The 20,953-nt window shown below is 37.8% G+C and overlaps 1 protein-coding gene and 1 long non-coding RNA gene across 6 annotated transcripts in view; one reads left to right on the forward strand and one right to left on the reverse strand.

The window, feature by feature from the left end:
- The window catches only part of ALCAM (activated leukocyte cell adhesion molecule), a 207,132-nt gene extending 186,567 nt beyond the window's left edge, over positions 1-20,565 (reverse strand). The window contains exon 1 of one of the 5 annotated variants that reach the window (XM_073231710.1): positions 19,437-20,565. In XM_073231710.1, the coding sequence (XP_073087811.1) occupies positions 19,437-19,509 (73 nt within the window). In that variant the 5' untranslated portion in view covers positions 19,510-20,565. The remainder of the gene's footprint in view (positions 1-19,436) is intronic. The other 4 variants (XM_036998695.2, XM_036998694.2, XM_036998697.2 and 1 more) reach the window with 4 other exon arrangements.
- Positions 20,131-20,953, forward strand: part of LOC118968435 (uncharacterized) — a 76,915-nt gene continuing 76,092 nt past the window's right edge. Inside the window, exon 1 of the long non-coding RNA XR_005056088.2 lies at positions 20,131-20,213. This is a non-coding gene — a long non-coding RNA (uncharacterized lncRNA). The remainder of the gene's footprint in view (positions 20,214-20,953) is intronic.

Here is a 20,953-nt window from a genome sequence, read left to right on the forward strand (position 1 = left end):
TTCATATGCCAAAGGAAGGAAAAGAAGGAAGAAATGTATAAAAATGAGTATAATTGTTTTTCTAAAATTTCATAATTATGGATAGCACCATGTCTAACTAAATGTCCAAATTTCTCGATTCAAAAAAGCAAATGACCACTTGGGAAGGGTATCTTTTCTAGTTTTGGTAGTAACAGCATTGTTACAATAATCTTTGCGGTAGTAGTTTCGTTAAGATTAATACAAACATTCAAATCACATGAGTATGTAGTTTTAAAAAAATGGCTTCCTTCCTGTCTCATATTTCCAGACCTCCTTTTTAGAGCTAGCCATTATTAACAGTTCTTGAATGTTTTTTTTAAGAAAAAATATCTATATACACACAGCCATGTTAAATGATTGTGTCTGTTTAAATACACATACATGAAAATGAGCATATACTATACACAATGTTCTGCCAACCCTTTTTTCTTTCTATTTATCCTTACATTTCTTAATAAATAAGGATAAAGAAAACTAGTGCAATAATTTTCCATTTTCCATGGAAACTTTTTCCTCTTTTCTACTACATTTGAGTATGTGTCATATTTGAACTTTTCCTTGGGAGGCACAGTACGTTGAAGCGTTCAGCTTAAGATGTTGACAATAATGGCAGCTAACATTTCTGAAGCCTGTACTACTTGCCACACTCACTTTGCTAACCACTTTAAAAGGATTTTCTAAGTTCTTCCAACAAACCTCTGATACAATTATTATTATTCCTTTCATTTTACAGATACACTGACCTATAGACATTGCCCACTATTTCAGTTACTCATTCATCCTCTTTCCTTTCACAAAATCCTTAATGTAACTATTCAGTTTATAGTTGCTAAATGTTTAATGTAAAGTCACAAGACTTTGAGCCCTCAAGAGCAAGGGTGTGGTTAGATCCATGCAGAATCTAATTATTAAATTCAAAATACATCCATTTTATATTTTAGAAGAAAAAGAAAAGCCTGGTTCTTGAACCAAGTTTTCCTAGGAGGATTATAATCAAATTAAGCTAATGTTAGATCCAACATCCCAACACCCAAAAATCATAAGCAATTTGAACCAAATGGAATCTTAAGTTTCGGTTTCTTCCTATCACTTTACAGATAAGAAAAATGAAGCATTTATCCTTTCATATTGATCTCTAACTTGAAAAAGGTATCAGAAAATCTCTGCGTGGAACATGGGATACAAATGAAACACTCCAAACATGCACGTGGCTGTAACATTTTGTAACACTATCACAGATAGATAAGTCTTCTCCAACTGCAGCAAATTAAAAGTCAAGGAACTGGCTTTTTCTTTCATTGGTTGAATCCTGTTTTGTTATTATTGTTGGGGGACAGCTGTCTGTGGAGATGGGATCATGGATCAGTATTCTCATCACAGCTATTAATTCACCCTTTACCACTTCCTTTTTCAGACTTTAACCCTTCCTCATAGACCTGTGTTCTATAAGGTTTAGTCAATTTCTTTGTTTTATTTTACTTTGAAGCAAATCCAACTTTTCTGTATCTTTAGTTACAATATAAGGACTGAAAAAAACATTGCGCTCTCATGATATTTTTTCAGTGTTGAATTAGTAGTTGTATTCCTCCTTGTCTATTACAACTTCATATTCAGTTAATGCTTGCCTATATTGTATTTTTTATTTCTATAGCTCAATTATTTTATTTATGGTTCACTGTGACTGGAAATTTCAATCTGTAAAATATTACATGGTTAGCTCTTAACTTAGCATAGTGATGAGTAAAAGGAAGTATAAATAGTACAAAAAGAACAATGCAAAGATCATTTTTATTTGGCAATGAACTAAAATTACAGAATGCTCATAATCACATGGAAGAAAGGAATCACAGTTATAGCTTAATATCATCATTGAACAAGCAAAGAAACAGAAAACAGAAATACGAAGTGACTAACCAAAATCCTAAGACGGCTGACAAAGGCAGAACTGAAACCTGAAGCTCATATTTCCTCTTCAGTCTTCTCTATCACTGCCATTGATTACTGGCAGTCACGCCTCACAGAGAAGGACAGTTCCTGGTCACTGTTATTAACTTGACAACGATCCTAGTTACTGCTACTGATTCAATAATGATAAACCAACATTTACTACTAAATGTTTTCCAGTTTAATTACAAAACAGTGAAGTTAGTGGACTGTATGGACTGTTAGAATGGGGCCTATTTCCTTAACTTCTTTTTCATTTTATTTTATTATTTGTGAAGCAACTATATTTAACAATGTAGTTAATGTGGTTAACAAGTACTCACTGGTTCTGTTGTGAGAATCAATGTGATTTGTTAAGACTTAGAAGTACAGTCTGTATCCTGCAGACATCTAAAGAGAAAAAGCTAATAGATTGGGCAATATTACCAGAAGGCAAAGTAAATAGCCAATAAAAAAGTAAAGCAAAAGATGATCTTATGTTTGATGTGTTTCTGGGATTTGTTTGATGAGTTTTTTTTTGATGGGTGGGGAGAATTATTTTATTTTTATTTCCTCCCACTATTTCTATAGCAAACTCATTTGGAAGCTTACCCTGATTGCTACCAAATACTGGTGTGGAAAATACAGTGATTGTTCAGTTATTCAATTTCTCTTATGGAGAAATCTCTAAATCTCTATTTAGAAAGTGCTCTGGGGTAAAAAGAGGACACAAAACTCAAAATTTATCAATTTGAAATATCATCAACATTTACTATGATGTTAACCAGAGTGAGATTGAAACGACTGAGAAAATAATACTTACCGAGTGATTTACTCAGACTACCTTCGACTTTTGTTTTCACATTAAAGAGTTAAGTTGATAAGGATAGCGTTGTAAACACTGGGGAGTGTGCTTGAAAAAGGAATAAAATGATACTAGTCAATTGGTAGTTCCTGAATTAGGGCTTTGTTTCCAAACAGACATGCTTAAATGTGCCTAACTCAATAGGAAAGAATGTAACATACCTTTCTATACAATTGTAATTTTTTACAGAAAAAATCCACAACTCACTAAGAAAGCAACTAAATATATATAAAGTAAATATATTTACTTTAATATGATGATAGGCCGAGGCTAGGCTGTCAGAAAGCAGAGTCTAATGTATAGGGTTGAAGGCCCCTAGGGAAAAGGTGTAGGAAGGTAGGATGTGGGGAAAGTCTTCTAAAATCTGTTCATGGGGAGTAATGTCCCTACATAATGAAAATGGATTTCACTGGGCTCTATTTGTGAATAAACCAAAGGAGGGAACCTGTAACTAGGACCAAATCTGCAGTTTATGCTGGCCTTGAATATTTCTATTTAGCTGGCCCATGCATGGAACCATTGTGTAGTTGATTCCAAAAACGGCACCTGTTCTAACTAAAGATGTATCACTGATTCATTTTTGTCTTTCTAATTCTGCTTTTGTAATATCCATTTCTTGTTCCTTCAGAAGTATGCACCTATCAGACTTCCCTTTCCAGAATCTGAGTATTCACCCACTCATCTCTCCGTTATACTCATTTCCCTAATTTTAACTCTCTCTGCAACCACAGGAGGCAAACTCTATGTCAGCCCCAACCCCACTCTTTGGGTGGAGGAAAGGAGAAGCTCAATTCTCAAATCTTTTTTCAGGCCCACTCATCCCTGGGTTTAGAGCAGATCATTCAATAGTATATTAATAATATATGCTCCATTGATCTGTTGAGGAGTAGTTTCAAAAACAATGTCTTATTAGATTCTCACTGGCTCAGTTATGGAATTGAACCTGTACAAACAAGCCTTCTGCACTCACCACAGATCTGAGTGTACACAGATACACTCAGTTGGAAACTGACAGATACATTGTGTACTTATGTAATTTACTATTAAATTATATTCCCTAACATTACTTCATGTAACTTTAGTTTATCTCTAGAATTAAGCAAACTGATCCCATTCAGATTCCTAAACTAATAAAGAACCATGAATTCACATTCTGCTATTGCAGAATTTGATAAGCACTGTTAACTTTGCTCAATAATTCTCTGAATTTTATGAGAGCTTTGCATCAGAATTTCTCTAAAAACTTTCTTGCCCACCATTGCTCTTCCCTCTTAGAAAAAAAAATTAAGTAATTGTTAATGAGAAGAGAAATTCAAATTAGGAATTACTAGAATATGTTATCAATTAGGTGTCTCATCAAAGCAGGAAAAGAAAAATTGTTTTATAGTGTTATGCTACTAGGTCATGTAAATAATCTGTGTGAATACAATTTTTTTAAATAGAAATGTCCTTTTCATGCTAGCTTCCCAGTCTTTTCTTTCTTTTCTCTCTGTAGAGAATTTCTCTGATTCCCTCCTGTACCTCCTCTCTCAGCAATAAAAGCTGCCCCCTTAAGATCACTTCTCCGTTACAGCTTTTACAAAACACTCACTTTACCTGTGACCACATCCTTTACCATAAAACTTAACTTTTTAAATCTATTTACAAAGAATAGGGTTTATTGATAATGAAAATTAGTTCACCACATTAACCTTAGGTTCTGTTGCCATGGAAAATTGAGAGTGCTGTTATTGATAAGTATCTTATGTTTATAGGAAGATTATTTTGTTGGGTCCCAACATTGTTAATGTGAAACCTATATTAGATGCAAAGAATCCAGGCAATATTTGTCATAGGAATGGGTAACATTTTTTCAAGTAGTAGAAGAGGTTGAAAAAAAAATGTCATATAGCCTATTCGATTAATTCAGACCTTTGACAGGTCATTGATATGGCCCAACCAGTTTATATATTAACAGAAAGAGAAAGACCCACTTGCTGGGCTTTTATTTGATAATTCCTTTACACTGACTATGTGTGTTTTTCATAACCTACAATTTAAAAAATAAGTTAAGTAAATATCTGTATTTCTCTAATGATCTTGCATTTAATGTTCAATGTCTATGGAAGCTCTATATAGGACACATTAAGGACACATATGTTATACTGCATTCAAAGTCCTAGACTGAAAAGGCTAAATGTGAGCTTAGATTTTTGTAATTCAAAAAATTTTTAAACTTTGTTGTGAAACTAAAAATTGATTATACAAATACAGGCCATTCTTTTGAAAAGCACTACTGTGCATGTAGTATAGCAAGTTTTAAAAGAATGGGAACTATCATTGACAAAATGCTGTACTTGTATTGGTTTATCTGGACAATGTCTCTTACATGAGAAAAATATTAGAATTTCTGGGTGGGGATTTGGGAGACAACTTTGACTATCAAACCACATAAGTAAAAATTTGCTATCAAGGTTCTCTATGGGGAATGAGAGAATAAAGACAGAAAACAGAAGTTAAAATTCACAATGACTGGGAAGGATACAAAGTAAAGCAAATATATAATCAAGGCTTTTCAAAAAGGCTTTAAGTAAAAAGTTTATAGGATTTAAGATGATTTTGTCCAGAGAAAAGATATCCGAGAGACTTAGAACTACTAAGCTTCCAGCTATCAAACACCATCAAATGAGATACTGTAATCAAGTCTAATTCTGCAGTTTTTCTCTTTATTACTAATAGCTTGCTTCTTATAATGTTAGTTTCAAGAGCACAAGGTTTTAATTTTTCAGTAAAAATGAAATCTTTTAAAATTTTCATGAATTTTCTTTTGTGTCTGAATCTTACAAATCTTTCAATAGAAAATACTTTTGTAAAAGTAACACCAAATTTTCTCCAAATTCACTGATATTCTACCATTAATACCATCCAAGGCATGGCTGACAATACACGTGTATTTTCAATGGCACAAATATATTAAATATTGGCTGTTTGACTGATCAAACGCCTCATGAAATCTTTTCTATAGAATTTTTGCCAAATGCAGGAAAACGCTCTGACCCAAAGGTTTAGGAATTCAAAATAAGAGAAATAAAAATATTGCCAGTTATTTTTGACAATACCAGTCTATTGACAATGTGTTCCAACCATTATCCTAAAAAAACCTACAATTTTAAAAATAAATTAAGTAAATGTCTGTATTTCTCTAATGATCTTGCATTTAATGTTCAATGTCTATGGAAACTCTAGAAGAATACAGTTATTAAGGTTTTTATCTTATTAGCCTGAATTGGCACTTGGAAGAAAAATTAGACTAACTTTGTTCCAGTTCTTTTTATACTTCATTTTGCATAGCTTGGGTAGAATATGGCAACTACTATATCTGTTTTTTTTTTAACCATAATTCAAGAGATTTATCATTCTCTAATTAAATTGTTAAAAGCAATCGAAAAATTATCTCAGTATATATATTTCCTATTCATATGTGGATATATGCTCTAATTTTAAATAGGCTTCATTAATAATCAAGATTTCTAATTTCCACTAATCTATTCAATCATCATATACACTGGGGATATATTATATATCAGTAGACACTGAGTAGAAAAAATATTAAGAAGACATTGCCCCTGTCTCCAGGAACACAAAAATGCTCTATGCAAAGAGTGTCAAGAATAAATAGGCACTAGGCAATAAGTGAAATAAATGAGTTCTGGAACTGCAGAGGAAGGACACGTTAGGAACATCAGGACAGAATTTCTGGAGCAGGTGTATTCTGAAACACGGGTGTACTAGTTATTCCGGCAAAGGAAAGGGGAAAGGAAGAATGTGAAGGAGACAGGGACTAGAATAAGAGAGTGACATGAATAACCAACCAGAAACAAGAAAGCCAGGGCACACTGAGAAGTATGGCAGAAGCATAGAATTTCAGGAAAGGCTGTGTTGAGAAATATAAGAAGAACCTTAAGGACTGTGCCTAAGAAGTTTGTGTTTTATCTTATCCTTGTAATGGGGAGTCATGAAAATGTTTTAAGCAAAGCAGTTATAAGATTTTATTTATATATCATTTTGAAGGCAGATAAAAGAGAGCGGAAGGGGGCTAGGCTAAAGTTTAGGAAATCTGTTAGACTATGTTTATTTTTTTTACTTCCTTAAAATATTTCATCACAATAGAATATTCATTTTACTCTGAATCTACAGAGTCTATGTATATCTGTCTTTTAAGCACATACACCCTTACTCCTAAGTTACCTCTGGCCTACTCATACTAATGACCTAAAACAATATGTTCACAGACACTGTGACCTCAGCCTGCAAGATGTCTCAGTTTTACCTGTAAATTTACCTTTAGATTTCAGCCTCAGTATTGCAGTGCAATGGTATTTCACTATCAGATAAGAATTATGTCATAATGAATATGATACTAATAATTAATGGGTAAAGTCTAGGAGTTTGTGCATGACTTGTTTTTTTAAGTTGAGTAGATTCAAGGTTATGCCCAATAAATAACAATGATATCACTCTCATTCATATTCTATTTCAGTGGGAAAAAGGTGGAGTAGGAAGAGCTACAGCTGGCTATTTTATAATTGAACAACTAGGGCATCTCATCTTTGCATACTCACGGGAATAAACTGGGCTTGTAATCATATTTTGGGGACAGTAGAATGATTAACTGAGATCAAATACTTGAATAATATTAACAATTTCTGGAGAGCTTATTATTTAACAATCACACTATTGAATAAGTTTATCCCTACTGTACAGATTAGAACAGAAGAGGGATTAAGCAACTTGCCCAATGTCCCCTGGCTGGCAGGATGAAGAGTAAAGAAGCAGGTTTCAAAACCACAGTTTGGCTCCAGAAGCCACATTCTCAAACTCTATTCTACAATCGAAAGTAAACACAATAAAATGAGCACTTAACTCTAAAGAATGCTTAAAAGTATAATGAATAAGCTACAAGCCTCAATCACCAGGTTGCCCTCCTGGCTCTGCCATAAGAGAAGGTATCTAATTTCAGTATGAAATGTTTAAAAGCTGTCTCTGTGTTGGCAATTCTCAAACATGCTGGAGAACTGTGCCATTTCTTTAACTGATAGCATTTTAGTAGTGAATTAGGAGATCTAATATGAAGGATTATGCAGTTTTCTGTAGAACTCAATAAAATTATTTCCATTTTGAATTTTAAAAATGAAGATCATTTAAATACTTTTCTTAATTGCACCTCTAGCAAAAGTTATTGTTCACCACTGATTCAAACCTATACAAATTTTTCCAAATCAATGTACAATTTTTAATCAGAATTTTTAATAGACCTTAGAAATCATGCAGTACAATACTTCCATAACAAAAGGGAATCTTATAAAAGGTACATGATTTGTCAGGATCACACATAAGTGGATATCAACTTATATTGAAAATACAGTTGGAGTTATCTAAATTAAGGGTTTATTGGGAAAATAAGATAGGAAGATGTTGAAATACAGACTGCTACCGTAGAGAAATCTATAATCATTTGATTAACAATCTAGACAAAGTTAACTGAGAAAAATATCAGCTATTTTCCCTCTCTCATTCAAATTTATAACTGTTCTCGCTTTACAGATAACACAAAAGTAGTATCAAAAATATTCATTATTTTATCATTGGAAATAAACTCTGATGCCTTGATATATTAAAGAATACTTCTCAAGAGTATACCTACTTTAATTTCATCTAGTGATTTATTATCCAGAGGGTACAGAGAGCTAAAAACTATAAAAACATACATTATTTGTATTAGCATTTTTAATCCTATTAATAAATAAGGGATTATTCAATTTCTAAAATATTATTAATAATAAAATGACAGATTTTTAATAATTATGCTGTTAAATTACAGATTATCAGGAAATCATAATAAATAGAAGCATCCTACAGTTCTCATAAAAGTAGTGGAGCTCCCTCTATTGAATTAGAGTTCAGAAAAATGTGGCTTGTATTTAGAATCATAATTCTATCATCAAAATGGCTCCATTAAAATTTTTCTCTTCCTAAGGTCTAATATCTTTCAAACTGTTGAAACATGTACAATATCAGTTTCTAAGAATAATATTGTAAATTACACGTCCTTATAATTTTAGAACATTCTTTTTTTTCTTAATGGTTTTTATTTGCAGGAAATTACACCTTAAGGCTATAACTTTCAATTTGTGTTATTCTTTTGTTTTCTTTGAGTTGATAAAACTGGAAGATATATTTTGGTTCCATCACAGTACATTTTTGGGTTTCCATTACAAAATTGGAATTCATATTCTTAATAGGATGTTTCATAGTCTTAATATCTGTGAAATAATTTCAGTAAAATGAGGTAGTTCACATATTTTGCTGACATGAATAAACTGACATTATTATATTACAGTTACTGAAAAATGATACTGATTCATAATAATTATTGTTGGGTCAGAGTCTATATCTATACTATGTGTCAGGCAGTGAAAAATGCTCCATACCCTCATTACCTTATTGAATATCTGTATCAAATGAACTTGATAGTATAGATATCCTTATTTTACAAATGAGAAAAGAGAGACAAGAGTTAGAAATCAATATAGCGCTCTGAATCTTTTCTATATATTGAGAGTCTGTGAAATCTGTGAGCATTGACAGTCTATATCATTGAAGAACAGCCATCATGTCTACAAAAAGATCACTACTCAGGCAGTTGAAATCCTTTCAACCAAACATTTTGGATAAATTCTAAAAAATGATAACCTCCAAACCCGACCCTGAAACTACTCTTTTTTGCTGTTTTATCTTTTATTTTAGAAAAGAGACATATTTCTTATCAGCAAAGAGAAAAACCGCTGTGCAGATGCATGTTTTGTTTTAATATACAAGTACTTATTTGTCATTCTAGTATGATAAGAAAAACAATTTTATCTTATACTAAACAGTCATTCCTAAAAGAAAATTTCTGTTTGAGAGCTAGATTACCACCCACTGGGGTTGAGGTAAGTAGGGGATTAATTCTACAGGGAATCCAAATTGTATTACATTTTACTCTGAGATCTGATAGCAAAAGCATTATTCATATTTAGAGCCATGACCATCTCAGTAAAAATATAAAACCTATGTCTTATAACCAACCTAAACATTTTTCTTGGAAAGTATCATACTTATTACCAGGTAAAGAATATGCTTGCAGAATAAATTATAAATGTCACAAATTTGAACATTTAAAACTATGTCCTAGGCAGAAACTGCTTTATTCATGGAATTACAGTATATGCATACTGATATTAACTCCATTATGAATATTATTTGCCTTGTGAAGGGGCTAAAGTGGCACAAAATCTCAATCATAATATAAATTAGACATGGGGATAAAAGAAGGATAGAGAATACAGTCAATAGTTGTATAACATCTATGTTGACAGTAACTACACTAGTTGGGGTGAACATTTAATAATATATATATATATAATGGTAGAATCACTATATTGTATACTTGAAACCAATATAATACTGTAGATCAACTATACTTCAGTAAAAAATATATCAAAAAATATCTTCAGCATATTCCTGTTGAATACTTTTCCTATACATATTGTTACAGTTTTTCTATATAAAAGTGGCTATAAAAATATGTTTTACTCCTCTCCATAATAAGTCCAAAAATTACAAGGTGAAATACATTTAATGTTTTTTATAAATTTACAGAAGATGGTACTTTTCACTGGCTCATAAGCAATTTTGACAAGCCTGTTAAAACAAATTTGCTAGAAAAACTGTTCAAAATATGATTTGCTTTAAAATAAGTGAAGTGTGTTTAGTAAAATCTATCATACAGGGTTTGCAAAATAGCACGGTTAGACCACCCACACAATGTATACTGTACCTAGAGTGAACTAACATAAACATCTGAAAACCATTTGTGTAATCAAAAATATCAACTATTCTTAAAACTCACATGTTGTGTCTCAATCCCCTGCTTCAGGTAATCTGATCTCATACTTTGGAAGAGTATGAATCTTCCAAAATAGAAGAAAATATGACTTAAAATTACATAGTTGATGTTTTACAAATTAGCCATCTTATGTAGAGGTAATAAATACACCTGTTGTCCTCATTTTTGGCCCCATCTCATGTTTAATGAAGTTAGGCACCAATTTATCTGTAACTTTTGCCTTGTGAGTGTTTGTGCCCATTACTCCTATAATTCTCATTTTTTCCCATAAGCTTTAAATAAGCAAGAACCAACCTATTATGTTTTTTTAAGAAGCTGTATCAATAACATAGTTATGGAGGAAGTATGAGGAAGGGACATCTCTAAATACTTTTGTTGGGATTTTTTTTAAAGATACACTTTTTTTATTGAGATAAAATTGACATAACATTATATTAGTTTTAGGTGTACAATATGATATGATATATGTACATATTGCAAAATGATTACAAATTAACATCCATCACCATGTATAGTTTTTCTTGTGATGAGAACTTTTAAGATCTATTCTCTTAGCAGCTTTCAAATATATAATACAGCATATACTCTTTGAACTGTAATTTTAGGACTTCTTTCTAAAGGAAAATTGCACATATTTTTGATTCAGCAATTTCACTTCCATGACATTCTCCTACCAACATAACTGCACACATGGACAAGAACATGTATTAGGATGTTCACTGATGTAGTATTTGTAATAAAAAAGATTGGAGACAATCTACATTTCCAAGAAACAGGGAATGGTTAAATTAATTATGGTACATACAATAAAATCTAAAAGGCTACATTGAAAAATGAGATAGAGTTTATGTATGGATATGGAATAATCTCTTAATCTCCAAAATGTGCTACTAAATGAAAGGGAAAGGTAAAAAATGATGTGCATGGTACGTTCCTACTTAATTTTTTTAGTTGGGGATGTGTATATGCAAATATTTCCTAGTACATGAGTACTTGAGAAGAAATCCTCTTCTGAACCCCACAACTGATAAGTAAATTAGGAAAATTACAGGACATATTTGAACAACTTTAAAGAATTCCTAGTTACTTCCAGGAGTTAGAAAGTATGTTCCTTCAGACCTTAGCATCTTCACTCACGATATTCTCTCAGCCAGTATCTTTTACTTGATTATTCTTTAGCACATACCTCACATATCACTTCCTGAAAGAAACTTTCTGATTTCTTCCTAAACTCCAGACCAAATCTGGCCATTGTGATATAAAATGTTCTCTGTTTGTCCTTGCAGTACTTACCAAAACTTGTAGAAGGTATTTACATAATTAGTTGACTAACGACTGTTTCTGAGAGAGAACATAACTTCTGGGAGTTATAGGACCTTGACAATCTAGTAGCTACTTTACTGAAGTATCCCCAGTACCAAGCACAATGCTTTGCACATACTGAGCCCTCAATAAATATTTGTGGAATGCTGTTATATATGTTAAATAGTGAATTCATATGAGTTTTAATCCTGGATTGGCCAACATTGTGACCTTAGGCAAGTAACTAAGTAATTTTAAGGTTCTTTATAGTTCCAAAACATTGAATGAATGAGTCTAGATATAAATAAGAACATTGTTGCCTCTAGAAACTGTGGCTAATTTGTTACTGAATTTTAGATAATCTCTTAACTTGTGTCTTTATCTATCTCAGCTGTCAAATAAGGAAACTGAACAAGATGAACGTCTAAGGCACCTTCTCATTTTTCCAACAACCCTTCTTTAATTACATTTTAGCTTCTGACCATGAACTGCGCATGCCTTTAACCCTTCAAAATTTCTCTCACACACATATGCATACAAGAACACACACACACACACACACACACACACACATTTTGAACTTTCTAGTTTTATTTCAGGGGAAGATTAAGATTTGTGCAGTAGAAAACAGTATTGTTACTGACGCAGTTTGAGCCTCCACAATTTGTCATATTTCTTGTCCAAGGACCTGGAAGACAATGTAAATTGTGAATATGGAGCTAAGGATATGCAATGAGGATCCTGCCACATCCCCCACTATTATTATGAGAGGTAAACTGATTGCAAAAATGGTCCTAATTCTCTCTCCTAGTTACCCACACCTTTTGAAAAGTGTTTTTGGCAATATTTTAGCAATAGATGGATGATTTCCCTGCCCTTGAATTTGTGCTGGGTTGGGGCTTGTCTTCAACAGCCAGATGTGGCAGAAGTGATAGTTCATCAGAACTCTTGCACACTTCTGCCTTCTCTCTGAACCCTGCTCCCCAAGAGAATAAGCCTAGGAAAGCCTATAGAGAACGAAAGGCATAGAGAAGATCCAATTCCCCCTCAACAACCAGCCAACTCTCAGAAAAAGCAAAGCTGCTTAGGCTGACCCACAGCAAACTACAGAAGAATTAAGACATCTAGCAAAAATCACAGAAACACCCAACTGTCCAGACTAAATTGCCAACTGGCAAAATAATGAACTACATAAAATGTTTGCTGTTTTAAACCACTTATTTGGAGTGATTTATTGTGCAGCAAGTTAACTGATACACTGTGGTTCAAAAATTTAATAAGAGTAACTAGACCTGTTTTTATGATTTTTGCTTGTTTTGGAGCTAGATAAAATTCCATACTCAGAAACCTTCCAACTATTAAGGACAACACTTGGGAATATGCTGGCAAGAGTTAGCCACAGTGGCCAATGCCCTCTCCCTTCATTCTTCCCTACTAATGAGGACAAAACTATGGTCTCCTTTAGGTTGTGTGAAAAGGTCATTTTTTTACTCTGTAAAACCTTTTTTTTAGGTTTTACACTCAAGAGACAGCTGAACCAAGTAACGTGTGGGTAACTAATTAGGAATTGTCAGTCTTGGCACAAATTGTCCTACCTATATTGTTGACTACCCCAAATCAGGTCACCAATCTAACTGATACAAGTGTAGCTTACATGTACAAAAGACTTGAAGCCTTCCTTAAATTTTACAGACAGCCCTGGTAATATATTTTTTATCCAAATTGATAATAGAACTACTGGGGAGCCTCACAGAGGAGCAGAATGGGACTTGTGCAATTGGCTGAGAAAGGATTTCAGGATCAGACTGAAATAGACCTTCCACTGATAACTCTATACTAAGTATATATATATATATATATATAGCTCCTGGGGGAATTTAAAACCCCATTATTTTCTTGGCATCTCAGGTCAATTTGGTTTCCATTCCAAGCCAGGGGATACTGTTTCACATCCACTACAGTATTCTGGGGTTCCAGGATATAACACTTTATCTCTCTTATACTTAACATTAAAGGGGCATATGATTCCTTATTGATACTTCACTGTTGCTGATACTTCAATAAAAAAAGATTAGAAATATGCACTTTATCAGAATGAGGAATACATGTCTTATAGTTAGGTACTCTATAAGGCAGACCTATAAACAGGCAAGTCATTAATGATTATGGTGACTATACATAAATTTTTTTGTCATCCAGTCTGTAAAGAGTGAAATAGGGCGCCATTAATAACTGAGTCAGGACATCAGGCATAAACTAGGACTGTCTTGGATATACCAGGATGTATGTATGGTTCATGGAGTGATAGAGGAGAAAACCTTATGGAAAAAAATGGCAAGTGGGGGAAAGCAGGCCAGAGAAGTTAGGAGGCTGTCTAATTTCTGATTAATCTATTCCCCAACTTGCCATTTTTAGTTTCAAAATGTTGCAATATTGTGAATTCTCTGAAGGCTAGACACTGGCATGTTCATTGATGAACCTCAACTCAAAGTCAAATTAAGTAAACTGTTCTGGATTGGGCACAACTCTGATTTCTCTGTGAATGGATAATTGAGAACAGACTGGATAAATAAGAGAGGAAGCACAAAAGCTAATTTCATTCTTGGAACATACACTACAATAATAGGCTGTGATAATAGGATACTATAAAACAATTACCAAACACACACATTTGAAACTAATCTGAGCTGAAATACATATGGTGGTCCATCTAATAATAAGGTGGAAGGAGGGGGGAATATAAATTGTTATTGAAACAGAAACTAGCCAGATGAAATTATTAATAACTCCATATATATGATAGTATTTTGTACACTATAGAGATACTTGCAATAAATGTAGAATCTAACCTTGTCAAATAGCCTGTATCTTTTTGTTAAACATAGAAGATATATTTTAGTCCTGACTTTGCTCTGCAAAAAGAAGGGAAAATCCTGCCCTAATAAAAAAAGTAATGAGAAATATAAATGGACATTTTTCTGGTCTTTTTCATTTCTGACTGAAAATGAAAAAGTTGATATCTCAAAGTAATAATAAAATAAACACTAATTTATAACCCATCACTCCCAAGAAAACTTTCTTAAGTATTCCAGTAAGTTGGTTCATTTCTTTATACACCACATGTAAGAAATGGCATGGGTCTTCCTGAAAACTTAACAATGAAGAATAGAATTAATACTTTGAGGGGAGTTAAATTTAAGTTTCTACATATACACAGAGGTACAGAAATACTCTTTTGTCATAGCTACACCTATGTTGTTCTCCAACATATCTGAGATACATGCTGCATATGTCTACTTGAATTAATAGCTTCTGAGAGCTAGAACTCTTTGATGATGTTTTATGCTTAAATAAATGGCCAGAACAGAAAGAGGTGTGTTTGGGAATAAAAGACAAGGCAATCATAAAGCATTTAAACTACTATATGACACAATGCTGCCATCTGACACTGACTAATGCTGACAATTTCAACAGTGCTCAATTTTACAAACATCTATGTTTACTTGCATGAATCTTGAGGGAGAAATTTAAAAAATGAGAAGAAAAGAAACACGTTTGCCTGCTTTTAATAAAATGGTCCAAGTGATAATTAAGTGGCTTAAATTAAAGAGTGTTAGTCTATTAACAATATAATAAAAGTCTTAATTATATAGCATGTTTTACTTGAAAAATTAAAAATGCTGAGCAATCTAATTAGATTTCAATACTAATCTCACCCAAATCAGAACCATGCATTCATTACACATTACATAGGGAGAAAAGTTTACAGCTGGGAAATAAAAAGGAGCAGAAAAATAACTTTCTTAAGGTCACATGGGATATTTATACGGCATAGCTAAAAACTGAACACAGTACTGACTCCAATATAAAGATTTTTTTGTAACATTTAAGACTATTAAAGTGGTTTGTACTAAATTTTTTAATAAGTCAACAGTAGACAAGCATTCTTTTCCAAATTTCTATTTTAAAAGATCATCTAGTTGGAATTTTCTAAAAAGTCAGGAAAGTTTGGAATCTGAACATGAAAATATTTTTTGTATCTATAGATTTTAAAACCATAGGAAAGCATTAGTAATGTCTATTTCCTTCTGCATTGTACTTACAACCATGGTGCAAATCAACTTCTTTGTTTAGGAACATCTTTAGGGTGTACATAAGGCTCTGTCACATGAACCATCAGCCATAGCATCAACCATCACATTTCATTCTAAGAACTATAAATGCAGTTTAAATAGAGGCAGGCTTCCAGGAGGGATGGGTTACATTAGTGGGGTGTTTTGAGACCTAAAAACCTTTCCCACTGTTGATGTGTCTTTTCCCAGGAGAATGAGGGACTAATTCTCCATCGCACATTTTTTTTAACCCTCCTGCTCAGCCTGGAGAAATAATCACAAGATCTTATAATGTGTTTATGAAGTAGGAAAAAAGATGGAAATTTCACAATTGGGATCCACTGACATTTTTCTAGTAATACAATTGATATGAACTGTGTCTGTCCAGGCTGCGCAGACTGAAAGCATTAGAAAAACACAATTGGATAATGACCCTGCTTTGACCAAATCAGCTTTTACCTTAAGTCATGAGAGTTTTGAGCTGAAGAGATCTCAGAGAGTAGATGGATCCTTAGTACACCATTTACTTAACACCTGAGAAAGCTGAAGCCCAAAAATGTGAAATGACTTGTTCAAATGCCTAAAGGTGAATATGGTTTTGAACCAAGCCTAGAAAAATGGTATACTAAAAATAGTATTTCATTAAATTGTAAATTGTTATTGGATTAAATAAATCATCAAGGAAAAAGCAATATTTACTGCTTACTAAGCAGTCTGCTGTTTTGAAGCTAACACTGAGGTAGTTTGAAAGGACATTATTGGGGTTGATGCTTTTCCCAAGGCCTACTGAGATAAACTGACACACTGCCAACATAATATCCCTCTGAAAAGCTTTACCTGTGTTCATGTCTTGGAATAAACCTTATATCAATCAGAAAGCAATTAAGAAAAATTCTAGAGAGGGGTACACACAGAGTGAAGAAGGAGTTCATTGCAGGGCTCCACCTCCTTGTAAATAACCGAGTCAAGACTTTTTAAAAGCAATACAAAATATCACCACAGGCTGACGCTCTTTCTACAAGAATAATGGGATTCTTGCTCTCTCCGATGCTGAGAACTTTTACTTTATCTCCGAATTCAGTTTTCGTGGTTTATACATATACTCATCCTCCCTTCCAAACAGGTAGCCTTGCCGTGCCTAAAATGTATCGCGGACTACGTAGCGACTGCAGATCAAAAGACCTCAGGGGCAGTTTCACAAACTCGATCATCAGCCTCCAGGTCTCCGGAAATGAAGGGAGGGTGAGTCACTTAGCCCGGGGACAAAGCCAGCCTTAGGCTCAGCCAGGAGGAGGGCTCCGAGGGAGGCGCACTCGCTGTCCAGGACTCGCGTCCCGAGTCAACATGGCGCTTTTAGTGCCATAATCCATTCTTTTAAAACACGCTGACAGCGCACCGAGAATTTTGCGCTTAAGGCAGCCCGGAAAATTCAAGGAAACCACTCATCTGAGGATCGCAGGCTTCTGACCCCCCGATCAGCGTGGCTGGAGGGGCCGAAAGCGCGCGGCTGGGTATGGGCTGGAAACGCCAGCTTGAGGCGCCAAAGGAACCTCCGCGGAGGTGAAAGCGGAACCTCTCCCTTTTGAGCAATTACATTTTCGGAAAAACCTGTCCTCCGAGGTGACCAACTGAAATTTCAGCGCGACTGCAAGTAAAAGGAAACTGGGCGTGTGCGTGTGGTCCTGGGTTTGACGTGTTGGTGAGAGGGTTAAACTGAAAACCAATTGTGGGCATGTGAATCTTGGCGTCTCACAAACGACATCACCTTGGTCCTCCCACCTCTGCTGCGGGCTCGAGAGCGAGCGCCCTTCCTTCCCACATCGGACACTGGGATCGGGAAAAAGTGCAACCCACAGTGTCCAATCCAAGGGGGTCTCCCCTGCCCACCTCCCAGGTGTTCTCACCCCGCCCCACCTGCTTTAAAACGGTTCAGCTCTTCGTTTCACACCCCGCCCAGAGCCGGAGATTTGTCATAGCTGCCTTTCTCTGGCCTCAGAACAGCAGGTTAGCTCATTACCTCACCCAAAACGTAACGTTTGTAGAGAAGGGGCACCCCCTCCCTCTACACCCCGCTGCCTTCGCCCAGCAGCAGTTCACGAAGACTTGTGGTCTTCAGGTCGAGCCCCCAGCCGCACCTTTCCCCCTTTTCCTGGGAGACAGCCAGAGGCTCAACCCTCTTCTCTGGCCTCAGTTTGCCAACAACTGAAGGGATGTGCAAAAATTAGAGGCACGAAAAGGAAGTGAGTTTTCCTGTAAAAATAAAACTAAAGAAAAGAACAAGAAAACAAACAGAAGCCCAAATAACAGGAAGTAAGAGTTCTACTTGCAACTGTCTACGAAGGGCTAGAGAGCAAAACTTTCAAGGGAGAAAAAAATTCCAAAAAATCCTGAAGTCTAGCGAGAAGATGAACCAGCTGCTGTGCCCACGGACAGCAAACACAGCGCGCTGTTAGGACCAACTCGGGTGAGCTGCCCGGCGTGTCTCAGGCCGACAGCGCCTGGGGCCGTCCCTAGGGTGCAGCCTGGGATTCCCGGAGAGGTATTTTAGTTGTTGGGGCTTTTGTCTTTTTTCTTCTGTGGCTCAGTGGAGAACTGAGTAGAGAACTCAGTGGAATCACAGGTCCTGAAAATCCACGACGCCCGGACGAAGGTCCCCCAAAGCGGGCCGCGTACCCCAGGGCAGGCGGCGCCCTCCGCCGGCCCGCACCCACGCCCGCACGCCCCCCCCGCCCAGTGGCGGGGGAAGGGCGTTCAGCCCGCGACTGCCGCGGCGGGAGATTTGTGGAGCTGTGATTCAAGTCCTGCTTCTCTCGTACCCCCACCATCCCTTTTTCACTTCCTACCGGGGGAAGGTACCAGGAAATTTATCTCGAAAAGGTGCGGACAGTTACCGCCTTCGGAAAAAGCCAAGCGAAAGAAAAACTGCCCGGAGCGCAATGACGTGGACTCTGATACCCAGAGACCGGAGAGCCTGTCAGAGGGCGAGAGCTCCCCGCCCCGGCGGCGGCCGCAGGGGGAAGGGGAGAGCACCAGAATCCTGCCCGGGCCCCTGGAGGCCCGGGCACCCGGCCGCACCCAAAGTTCCTGGAGGTTTACCCAACGCCCCCAGGCGCTGCCCAAACTTGAGCCAACCGGCCGATCCCAGTGAGGCACAGGTGACTGAAGCAGGGCCAGCTCGGTGCCTCCACCGCCGTCCCCCCACCCCCAGCCCCACGCGCCGAGCCGCGAACCTGCGGAAGTGCCCCGGCCCAGGGCGGCCTGGGGCTGCTCCGAGGCCCTTGCTCACCTGGCCTGAGGGCAGCGGCAGATATCAAGAGGCAGAACACCAAGCGACAGGAGGGGGCCGCCCTCGGTGCCATATTCCTCCTCCTCCTCGGGGACCACCGACAGAGTCCGCGCCGCAGGAGGGGGCGTCGTCCCGGGCGCCGCGCAGCCCGCGCGCCCAAGGGTCGGGACTCAGGGGGCAGCGGCTTCCCCCAGACACACTGCCCCCCGGGGCTGTGGCGCTGCACCTTCGGGTCTGTGCCGCACGCAACTTTCCACAACGCAGTGCCCCAACTCTTCCTCCTTCCCCTTCAACGCCGGCTTTTGATCGTTTTGGCTGCTCCTCCGGGACTGGCGACCCTCTCTTCCCGGGAGACACTTAAGTAAGTCGGAAAGGTGTACGTGGTTCTTTTTGCTGGCCTGTTATTTTCCTTCTTTTGGAACAGTAATGATAATGGTAGTGGCAGTGTGCACCAAAAGCCCTGTGCTAGGAAGGAACCGCCGGGGGCGGCCACAGGGGGCGGCGGGTCCAGGCGGTCTCCTCAGGTGGCAGCGGCGCTGTGGCAGGGAGAACAGCGGAGCGGTAACAGAGGCACAGTGGCAGCGGTCCGCGGGCTGCTCTGAGTGGAGGGACTGGAAGGCGTGTGTAAGCCGTCTCTCTCCTCCTCCCCCCGCCTCCTCCCTCCTTCCTCTCCTCCCAGCTTCCCAGGACGCGGCGCGGAGCAGGTGGTTGGAGCGCCGACCTGCAGCCTAGAGGCGCTGCAGGACCGAGTCGGAGACTGAGCCCGGCTCTAGAACGGTGAGCAGGAGGCGCGCGCGGGGGCCGGCCGGCCCGGGGCGGGGCTTCCTCGTGGCTCCGCCGGGCCACGCCCGCCAGTGGGGAGCTGACCCCGCAGCCGCGCGCGTCCGGGTGGGCCCCCGGGACTGCCCCTTCCCGGTGTCTTGACCGTCGTCCCTGTGATTCTGCGTCTCACTTCATACCGCCCACCCTGCCTCGCCACGGTTCAAAAAGCCAAACTGCCTTTTTCTTGCTCCCAGACGCCTGTCCCCGTGGCTCTCCTCGGATCTTCCAGCGGCGATGCTGCATCTCCTTCTCCTATAAAGACAGTAGGAGACGGAGTGGGGGAGGGGAGCTCACGGCGGGGTGCAGGGGTGCGCGTGGTGGGGGTCACTGTGGGTCCTAGGGCGGGAGCGCAGGAGAAGGAAGCGGCTGCGGGAGGCGGCAAAGGTGGAAACTAGCCTGCTGGTAGTGAACAGCAACAGCCACCGGTTGGCCGGTGGCAGCCTACGCACTGAACTGATTCCTCCCAATTCCGCCCACCAAACCCGCCTCCTGCACACACATTCTTTGGAACACCGATCTCTTGAGTCGACTGCCCAGTACCAAATATAAAATATTTACTCTTTCCCAGGGGAAATTAGATCAGTAATTTCTAGAGCATACTTCCTCACCCGGATTTTTCCAGTGTCTACAAAAGCCAGAACGTGTCTTTTATTTTGAATTAAGAGGCAATTTTAAGTTACAAAATCCACAGATTA

Source organism: Manis javanica, chromosome 3 (assembly GCF_040802235.1).
Source record: "Manis javanica isolate MJ-LG chromosome 3, MJ_LKY, whole genome shotgun sequence".
NCBI classification, from domain to species: domain Eukaryota; kingdom Metazoa; phylum Chordata; class Mammalia; order Pholidota; family Manidae; genus Manis; species Manis javanica.